The sequence below is a fragment of the Pholis gunnellus genome, assembly GCF_910591455.1.
Source record: "Pholis gunnellus genome assembly, chromosome: 21".
NCBI lineage: Eukaryota > Metazoa > Chordata > Actinopteri > Perciformes > Pholidae > Pholis > Pholis gunnellus.
In genome coordinates, this window is record NC_136548.1 from 7,853,997 (window position 1) to 7,865,039 (window position 11,043).

Below are 11,043 nucleotides of genomic sequence, written 5' to 3' on the forward strand. Positions count from 1 at the left end.
ACAGATACGGACACACACAGATGACGGTCGTGTGGATGGATGTGCATGCACGGAGGGAAGGAAAGAAGACAATTGAGACGAGAACGGCAAGTTTGCACTCATCAGCCGCTGATTGTGTGTTTGCGGGTTACCATGTGCTGCTGAGGTTAATCGTGGTTGTTCTCTGCTAGACTGGTGGGTGAAGCTAAAGTGAATGACAGTAGACAACATTAGTTTATATCGTACATAACAGTGTCTGCCTGGGTGTGGTTGCTGAGAAAGCACAGCTAATTGCTTATTTTGGAAAGTTCTGAGTAATGGGCAGACAGTGAAGGGAAAGTATAGGAAATATCTTGCACACACACACACACACAACTTTAGCATTTCTGCACTTAATTTTTTTGTTTTTTTAAACAATCTGCCTTGCGTCTCTGGAGCAGTACGTTGCCCAAATGTTACCGATCTGAGCTCCAGACCTCAGAGGAGAAGAATGTGAAGAATGCTCTGGCTCTTCTCTCCATAATGTGGTGAGATTGTACATGATTTAATCATGGTATCAGGTTTAATTAGCTTGGAAGGCCATCCTGACCTGTACGTTTTTCTGCAGCAGCAGCAGCAGCAGCAGCAGCAGCTACACCCGAACCCATGTGTGGAGGGATTCTAACGAAAGGGGTAATTATGTCAAGGGACATTCCCAATGCACGGCCAAATGTGACTGGAGATGGCCCGGTTCAGGGAGAGGGCATCTCTATGTATGTGTGTGTCTATGTGTGTGTGTCTCTCTCTCTGTGTGTGTGTGTGTAGCACCTCAAAACACCTGTTTGCACTAAATGGCTAGCTTCAGAACAGCATTCCTCCTGTGAAGTTTGACCTCTGCTGGTGGGGCCAGGTACTTTACTTTTGACCCTGCTGAGCCCCTTCTTATCACTTTCAGTCATCTTCTTCGTGTCTTCATTCAGGGTATTTTGTGTCGTCCTATGGATGTCAGAACCAAAAAGTTATCGCTCTTTGCTGGAGGGAATTGACTCGTGCAAACACAAAGCTGTTTACTTTAGGCAGGTTTCCCAATTTTGTTCATGTCACTGAACCAGACAGGATCAGGGATCTCTGCTGGATGATATTTTGTCACAGGTTGTTTTAGGACTGTCTTTGGGTAAATTTAAACTGACAGATAATAATTTCAACATATGAAACTTTACACTGATTAACTGTTTAAAAAAGATCTGAGTGGTTCGAGACTTTTGTGGCAAAGGGAGAGTTTAAAAGTGAATGTTTGGCAGCCTCTCTGTTGAAGACAACATTTAGAAAATGTTTGCATATGTGGGATTCTTTGATGCTGCTTGGCTAAAAACTGGATAATGCATAGTCAAAAAAAGGCAAGTCTACAGCAATACTACAGGCTCTGTTAGGCTGTACTTCCATTTACGTCACACCCAATCTGTCTGCGTTCCCGTACAACATGTCATGAAAACTTAATGGGGTTTGCTCGGGCCAGCTTCGCCATTGTTAGCAATACCAGTTGATGACAACACATTGCGCCGGTGCAACATGTTTACAGATAGGAGTTGGACACGGAGCAGCCATCTTGGATTTTGGGGTTGGGGTTGGAGGGGGTTCGTGTGACTTTCCGAGGGGCTTCCTGTTGAAATTTCCGACTGGAAAATAAGAAATTCCGACTTCCCAGTTCAAATGGACAACAGCATAAGGCACAGGACTTTGAGACCAATGCTAATGTCAGGATGCTAACATGCTCACAACAGCAATGCTAAAACGCTTGTGTTACGTAACATTTTCTAATTAACACTAAACACAAAGTATAGCTGAGGCTGACGGGGATGTCATTAGCTTTCGAAGTACTTGGTCGGCATTGCCATCCCCAGAGCGACGGCCCTGGCATGGCTAAAACCGTCTGAATTATGCAACACTTATGCAAGAGCTACAGCAGATACATTGCTCATTGTGGATGATCGACCAATAAGAGGCCACAGAGGCAGAGAGTGAGAAGAGTCGGGCGGAGAAGTTGATGCAATAACATAATTGAGTTTCGACCAAAAACTTTTTCTCTCTTACTCTCACATGTATCTAAGCATGTTCTCTCTCTTTCACTTGACTGCACTTTTATTTTCTCTCTTAAATTAAATGACTTCACAGTGTTCTCTCCTTTATGGCTCATGTTGCTCAACATGTGACAAAAATACAGTCTCGCACACAGCAAAGTGGGTCAAGCAAGAGTTTATGACCTTTAACCAAACTGAAGTTGCTATTAAGGACTCAAATGTCTGTGGAAACAACGAGGGAAGTTTCTTTTGGAGGAAGCACTTAACCATGACGTATTCCTCTATATTAGATTTGGTACAAACCATTCACTGTCGACATCAGTACTTGTTTGGACATCCCCTGTGCACGCTACTCTGTATTGGCAGAATTTAATGATAAAATCCCAGAAAGGCTGTCATGTTTACACGCAAATTTGGACAGTATGATCCAATATGCTTTATGGGCACAAAAACATACACTCACCTCATGTTGGATGTCCAGTGCGTAGTGACAGATGTCCCAGATCTGAAGCCAGCCAGATGTGTCTCCAGTGACCAGCGTGGTGTTTTTAAGCTGATCTGAGCTCAGGCTCAGCACACGCTCACCTGGCTGCTCAGGAACATAGAACTGACCTCTCTTAAATGTCATGTCACACATCTACCTATTACTCTCAAATTCCTTTATGCTGGAATATACACAACCACACAAATACAGACTGGCTCACTAACACACACACCCCTGCATGCTCGTGCACATATGCAGCGGTCAGAGTGCATGAATCCCACACCACTAAACACAGATGGGATCTGGAAAGAGACATAGCAGTGGGCTGCCAGGAATGGTAGAGGCGGGAGGCCAAGTCAACAGTTCAGCCTGACTGTCACTGACTGCTCTGGCTGTTTGTAAATCCATCTTACAGGAGGATCATTAAAACTGACAGCTGCTTGTCAATTGCTTATACAGTTTGATGCTTCTGCCTCCTTCATACTGGGAGTTTTATTCTAAATTCACATCTTTGTACTTTTGCATCCAGTTCTTCTGAATGATAATCTCTGCACAGTGTTTTAATTGGAAAAGAAATAAGTGCCAGGACTCCACTTATTTACATGTTGGCGTGTGTATTGGCCAGTATCAGCAATCATTTCTGTATTCTGAATTTCTTTCGGAAAATAAAAGATGCTGGGAGGTATGAGGTTTGGGGTACCCTCTCCCAATTTCACAGCCTTAATCTGAACATTTAATTCTTCTATATTTTTGTCCTGTTAAACAATATTCTTTAACTCAAAAGAGCAGTTTCAGAAAAGTTTTAAATAATGTTTCATTATTTTTGTTCACAAATAAGAAAAAGCTACGACGAACAGTTATTAGTAATTATTATTTCACTAAAAGGACGTTAACATTGTTCCCCCCCCCCCCCCCACACACACACACACACACACACACACACACACACACACACACTTCCCCCGTGACGTGCCATGTGTCGGCTCCTCTAGGTGCTCTCTAAATTGTTTTTAGGTTCATGAGACTTATGAGGCGTAATATGGAGAGGCACAAAAAACAGTAACGGCAGATAGTGAGAAGTGCCAGTATGCAAGAGAAAGTCAGGGTACTCATGATCTTCTTAACCCAGGTTGTGGCAATGCGTAACTCAACCCATAGAGCACTTTTACACAGCCTAAATAATTCAGGTTGTGGATTTGTACAATTTTATCCATGTAATGGAGGGTTCGGCTGTGTAAAAGTGCTCCACGGGTTGAGTTACACAACCCCACAACCTTTTTTAATGGGGATTAGGAGAAAAAGCCCATTCAGTGGAGGAGAATCATTTCGGCTGTGTAAAAGTGCTCCGTGGACAAAATTGTACTCTGCATCCATCCTCCCTTCCTTATCTCACCATAAGTGTGCGTCTGTCCAGTGACGCTCCAAAAGCAGAGACAGCCGGCCTACGATGAGACCAGGACGCTTCTGTTCCTCAACCTTCTGTTGCCGGCTCGATGCTGCAGGAACAAGAGGCTGCCCACGGGGGTCAGCGGTCTAGATGCACACGAACAAAGGGAAAAAAAACAGGCCGCAACAATGAATACCACACACGAAGGATGCAGAACTCTTGACAAAAAAATTGGTTTACAACCAGACTAGAGTTAGTGTGTGTGTGCTGGTGGGGTTGTGAGATAATGAATAGGGTAGGAAAGAAGAAAAAAACAAAGTTCTGCTACATAAACTTGTATTTGTTATTTTGCCTTCTGATCTTTTCTCTTTTTTTGGGGGGGAATCTTGGATAATTTTACCACTTGAAAGTGACAAAGGGCCCAAACTAGACACTGCTGTTTTATAAGCAGTCACAAACTCTGTTTTAACTGTATTTCATTAACGTATTATATGTTTAGTGTAGTGGAGTATAAGCTTGCATAAACTGGATACACTCGAACCTGCACATGCACTTAGGTGCAGTACTTGAGGAAATGTTTTTCCTCGCTTTCCACCACTGGTCTCAGGCATCTTTGCTATCTTTACCTCACGGCTGCGTTTTCTTACCCTCCCCGTGTCGGCCTCTGAAGGTGAAGCACTGGCTCCTTGCGTCTCCAGCCTCCATATAATGACCTCTCCGTCATGGCTCGCAGTGGCAACGACCCCCAGAGCAGCGCACTGACACACGGCTAGAATGTCCGATTTGTGGACGCCGCTGGACTTCCACGACATGTCTGCTCTTACATACAAGTCCTACACACAGAATATATAGATGTACATATTAAACATCAGCAAAGGTGTTTACCTGTGGTATCGATATTATGAAAATCATAGAAAAAGGTTTTCCAAAAAACCCAGAGTGCCATGTTGTCTTCAGGCTCCACTGTGTGCGTGAGCTTGTTTGGCTGGAATCGCCACTTCCCACTGTGACAGTTTACAAATGGTTGGAAATAACATGTAATTGTTTGTGCTGCCTGGTGGAAAGCAGCGCTATTTCCTTCCCTGGTTTACTGATTTTGTTTACACCTCTGGGCTACGGTGTTGAGGTCAGCGCTTTCAAATGGGATGGCTGTGGCACAGGGAATGGAGCAGGTCGACCTTTCATCACAAGGTTGGCAGTTCGATCCCCGCCTCCTCCTCCTCCTCCTCCTCTTACACGTCGAAGTGTTGTTGAGCGAGAAACTGAACCCTAAGTTGCTACCCGGGCGCCCACTGCTCTTACGGCTCAGGATGGTTAAATGTAGAGGTAACATTGTTGGTGTATGACTATATTTGAAGTTATAGCTCAGCACGATGGACGTCAGAGTACTCCTGGTGCGGATGTTTTGCGTGGCACAGATGTATTCGATCTCACCAGGTGCACGAGTAAATGTAATTTACGTCATTCTGCTAATATCATTTACTCGTTAAAAAACAGTCCTCACATTTTTTCAAGCCTGAAAATGTTTTCTCAAAAAAACCCGGCTGTGCTGACGCAGGGGGCTTTACAATGAGAAACGTTGTGAGCGGAGGAAAAACAGGACATGAATACTGAATGTTGCTACTGTAGTCGAGGGATGAATCTCACCGCAGAGCAGATGGTGGTTAAAGGTTGAGAGGTAAAATGTAGCGCAAGAATTTGAGGTGTGAAAAAAAAAAATGCACGTCCAAACTTTTGTCTCACATTGCAGTTCATGCTGGTGTTTATGCTGGCACCGGCAGCGTCAGCGTGTAGAAATGAGGAGGTGGATGTGGTGAATCTTTTCTCCGAAGCTCTAGAACATGCTCGACATTGAATAAAACACATGTAAGAGGCCTTTCTGAACTAAACGAGCTCAAACTGTTGTCAGCACTCTTAAGAAAAACACAAGTGTTTTAAGTCTGTACCACACGAGTCACTATGGGACTCATCATCCAGCACTCAAGATCAGGGGAAGAACTTGTGGACGAGCAAAAGCGCTGAGACATCTTGATGTGTGCATCTTGACATGTTTGAGCTTTTTTTTGTCATTTGATTGTGTGTGCTGCAGTTCCGAGAATCACTTATCAATCTGAGAAGAAAATTGACAGAGGACAGTGTAGCGGAGAGAGAGAGAGAGAGAGACAGAGAGGGGATGACCTCGTGAATTCAGTGTATTGCGGTTAAATGGCTGTAACCACACGGCTCCCATTCTAAAGCTTTTGTAATGGATTTAATGACGTGATTTTCTGTTTCAGAAGTAGTAGTACTCCTGAAACTTGATATGTAACGTACCATGTGGAGGTTATGACCACTAGCAGCACCGTGGTGCAATGTTTTTATGAGCGGGTCCTCATGATACTGATGGTTTGAGTTGATTGATGTCATGTTCCAACGACGGAAACGAATAAGAAGACATGAACAATGCAAGTTCTTAAAAAATTTTAAGGATTTATTATGTGTTAAGGATGTACATAATACAAAGAAATCTTAACTTCCAATTTAAAAATCAGGAAAAAGTAACACCTGTAATACCAGGTCAAATTATTATTTTGTTGTATTAGTTATAAGCGCAAAGACAAAGAGAAACTTAACACCCCCTGAAAACCGTGCCCTCCAGAGGTTCAATCTCCCGCTTTGTTGCAGTGACACACAGGTGTACTCCAGGACCCTGTGACATCACTGTTAAGCAAAGTTACACGTGCAACAGGCTTGAAGCTTTTCAGCCTGGTGTTAAGTTACTCTGTGTAAAACTGCTGTGGATTGTCAATTCAAAGCGCCTTTAATTTGACCTTGGCAGCTGCGATGTCGTACCGAGCGACCCGCTGGCTCCACCCGACGGACAGCAGCTGGTTGTCGTGGAGACAGGTCAACCCGGTGACCTCAGAGTTGGTGACGGGCTTCAGTTTGTGCAAGTTGAGGCCATTTAGTAAGTTCCACACCTGTCGAGGAGTTATCTTCTCATCAACAGACTGTCTCATACATGTGAAATAAATATGCACAGCAATGTTTGGTGCTGCAGTACTTTTGTACAAGCTGAAAGTGTGACGTGGTATCAAGCCTTTATAGTGCGATTGCGAGCTCCAGTGATCAGTCTTCTGTGGGAGGAGTCTAGTGTCATGCAGGTGAGCTCATCTTCTCCATGAGTGTTTAGGATCTGAAGCCGCCTCCTCCCCGTCTCCACGTCCCACAGAGACACAGACGAGTCGGCATGTCCAGTCACCACCTGTCTCAGAGAAGAGTTGTACAGAGCTCAGCAGAGGGCTGGACCACTTTGATGGTTTGGTCCAGGTTCCCTTCCTTCGTCCGTCCACCGCCCGCCCCCTCCTCCTCTTCTCATTTCAACCAGGTAGAGCAGTGCCCGGTGATCTTTGCATCCCACCACCAAATGAGCCTGGGTCTGCTCAGGAAGAGGAGGGCTCAGCAACAGGAAGGGGAAGTTGCCATGTTCTGGGATTCGACCTGGCTGCTTTGCAGGGAAACTGCAGGCAGACGGTTTTCAGACAGTGATGGCTGGAAATGTCCACAAACCTTCAGCTTCTGACGAAGAAAAATTAAGTTATTAGAAAAGAAACATTCACAAAAAATCCCAAATATGATTTTATATGATAAACAATCAGCAATATAAATGCCCTTCATATTTGAAGCTTCATCTTTAATGACTCACGGCATCTCTGGAGTAGCTGAAGATCTGCCCAACAGGTTGGTAGATTGCAACATCCAACACAGTGGTGCGGTGACCCAGCAGCGTAGCTACGGGACGTGTGGTCACAAATCGAGTCCATAGTCTGACCACTCGGTCACAACCTCCTGTAACCATCAACTGCAGAGACGCATTGTAGTGAAAACATTTAGCGCCCTGAAATGAGACAAAAAGAACAACATGGTGTACAGATGGTATAGAGAATACTTAATTATACTTAATACTTAAAAGCATGCTCACTTCTGATAAAACTAAACAAGTCAACTGGTCTCATTGCTTTGGGGAGTTTTTAAGGGTGGCCTCATTGTTAAAATTCCCAGACAGTTGTGCTCCTTCAAAAGAAGCCATTGTGAATAACAGGAAGCATGACCGCCCAGTTTTAATAACGCTTTTGTAACCGCATTAACTCCTTCTCTCCACAGTCAGTGGCGCTTGTTGGCCTCTGTATCGCGGGGCAAGAGTCAACTTAATAACTTGACTCACATCTCATGTTTGTTCTTCTGGATTAAACTGGCAGGGGGCAATTCACTGTATGAGTTAAGGACTATTTGCATTTGCCACATGACGTCAGAGCATTCATTGATTTATAAACAAGTTTGAACCCAAGGTTGATTTTCACATGTCGGGGTCACCCAGGCCAGAGTACAGTGACCTCCATCTGACCGTGATCCACATCAAAAGTGGATAACAACAACAATCATTGCACTACCTTCTTATATATATATATATATACTTCTGATGCATAAACTTGATACTTGATATTATGGAGTGCTAACCACAAGAATATGTAGTGTGTTGTAATATAGTACACTAAATTGTAGGCATATGTTTCTAAAAGTTCATTACCAAATACTAAGGTATGATAAGATAGTTCACACAGTAACACATAAATCCCTACTATCAAACACCACACTGTGAAGTCGGTTACCTGCTTAAATTTCCAAATGTAAGGCTCCTGCTTCAGTGTCACGTTCATAAAGACCACAGAGGTGGTGTCGCTTTCTGATGATGTCATGATGACGTTGGCGCTGGGCTCAAACATCACTCTGTTGATTGGTTCCTGGTGGATGTTCGGGATGTGACGGTAGGAGACCGTGTTGCTGTGTTCACCAAGGTCCTGTTATCACGGTGGATAACAATAAATGCTTGTTTGTAAAACTGGAGTGTAATCAACAAGTGGTTGTAATTGCTGTCTGTTACACTGGTTACTACTACTACCAAGCGTACTGGGAAAAAGATCCTCTGTGGATCGTTCTCTTTGATGGCCATGTTCTTGAAAAGACCTTTAGATGGATTCAGGAACCACATGAGGTGGACTCCTCCTTTTTCATCCCCCAGTAGCAGCAGAGAGGGTCGTTCTGGACACTTGGAGGGAAAAACCACATAGATTGAAGGAATGGGTTTATTGCTTTCAGAGGGAATTTGTCTCAAAGGATTATCGGTCCTACCTGAACATCATGCCAGTAACAAAGAGCAGTTGGGACACTACGAAAGCCTTGCAAAAATGATGAGACAGTTACGAGTTGACAACACTTGACAATTTAGATTTTCAGCTCAGTTTGGAACAATTCAGCACGTTAGCAATCAAACATACCAAAGAGGTGGACATCCTCGAATACATCGCTCGCGGAGACGTTGACGAAGTGCACGTCCCTGCAGTCGGTTGCTATGGCAACCTGGTGGACGTTGCCCATAGAGACAGCATCAGTGGTCCAGCCTCTGAACCTCCTGGTGTTGGCCACTTCCTCTGTTGGGTCTCCGGCAAGCTGGATTAAACAGGATTAAATGTAAAATGGGTGAGTGTGTGTGTGCGTGTGTGTGTGAGTGTGTGTGTGTGTAGTACTCCCATGTGGATGTAGAAGTATTACCATGATGTCACTCACCCCGAGAGTTTTGAGGATGTGTAGGCTGCTGTTCCAGACAGTGATCTGACCTCCCTTACTGACACTAATGTAGCGGAGTGGAGGAGGGTGAGAGACAGCAACCACACGCACTGTTGGCTCCCGCTGCAGAGAAATGAGTGCAAGTATAATCAATGACACAAGAAAGGTTGCTGGAGTAATAAAAGTATTTTTAGAAAAAATGTAGAGTGTAGAAAATGAAAAAAGCCTTCTGTATATAAGTCATAAGTTTCATACTTATATACCAATATTATTGATTTAAATCCTGGGTCAAATATGTCGCCTGCGGACAATGAACAACGTAAAAACAAAACAATTCTTGTTTTTGGCTGTAGAGGGGCAGAACACCTCCAATAGCTGACAGACCCACAGCTGGCTAACATGTTAGCAAGCAGTTGACTAGGCTACTTACACATACAGCAGACACAAAGCTAAAAACAAATCCCATTGAATTTCTGTTTCTGCCCACCTGACAACTGTTAATACAATATTCACTTTCCTTTTAGCATTGTTTTGGACTCTTGACAACTTCTGAGTACGAAACCTGACTTTTTAGCGTGCTAACATTGGACTTTCATCACCAGCTAGCGTTAGCATAGTTGCTATCTTCATCTGTCTGCCGTTTGGTGCTGGGCACTTAGCAGTGTGTTAGCAGAGCTTTCTTTTTCTCATTCAGTATAAGAATGTTTTGTTTTATTTGTTACATTTATTTATCAGGGATGAACGACTAAAACTAATTTCATACAAAGAGAAGAAGCTTAGAGATATCTTTACTGATGTTATTTTGGAACGTCCTTCAAAGATGCACCTTTCCTTCTCATTTTCCCAGGCTGGTGGATTTCTACCTTGTTGTGAGAGCAGGTGTCTGATCTGCTGCTGGGAGACCAGCAGAGCCGCTCTGGGGATGGAGGCCCGCTCTCTCTCAGTGTACTCCATAAGCAGGTAGGAACAAAGCTGCTGCCACTTTACCTGCCCGGTACAGCTGATGTCCACCTGGATATGAAACAGTTAGAAGACTCTGCATCATCATCATCGTCAGTCATCCCAATATTTTTTTGTTTGGTACATTGAGGTTACGCTGATGGGATTATACTGTATAATGTCTCCGTGCTTTCCTTTTTAACAGTACAGGGCATTATTATTTCTTCTATATTAATTTCTCCTTACCTCACCAAAGAACCTTTCAACCCATGTGTCCTCAACATCTGGACCAATCACAGACCTCAAAACCTCCCGAAACTCTTGGAACTTCATTCCATCCAGCTCTTCATTTCCTCTGTTCCGTCCTCTACTTCCTTTTGGCCTGTCTTCGTGGATCTGTGGTCCAGCTTTTGGACAGGTAAACGCATTTCTCAGGAGCTGCAGGTGCTCGGTGGTCAGTTTCAGGACTGACTCCACTGGCTGGATCGCTGCAGCAATGATCAGTTAAAGGAAATTGTCAATTTGTGCGAGGATTGGATACTTTAAACTTACTTCTTGTGTGTACAGGTATACAGCTGGTTCAAAACATGCAT

The 11,043-nt window shown here is 43.9% G+C and overlaps 1 protein-coding gene across 1 annotated transcript; it reads right to left on the bottom strand.

Moving 5' to 3' along the window:
- Nucleotides 1-1,531: 1,531 nt before the first annotated feature.
- LOC306713230 (cilia- and flagella-associated protein 337) lies at nucleotides 1,532-11,043 on the bottom strand (the record flags this gene model as incomplete). The annotated part of the gene is given in 21 exon segments (XM_079182878.1): nucleotides 1,532-1,618; nucleotides 2,500-2,648; nucleotides 3,914-3,962; nucleotides 3,966-4,053; nucleotides 4,555-4,589; nucleotides 4,591-4,740; nucleotides 6,718-6,867; nucleotides 6,987-7,178; nucleotides 7,182-7,397; nucleotides 7,399-7,449; nucleotides 7,451-7,465; nucleotides 7,593-7,784; nucleotides 8,557-8,745; nucleotides 8,856-8,993; nucleotides 9,077-9,123; nucleotides 9,223-9,394; nucleotides 9,512-9,634; nucleotides 10,375-10,389; nucleotides 10,391-10,522; nucleotides 10,697-10,938; nucleotides 11,016-11,043. Coding segments are annotated over 21 exon segments (2,460 nt in total).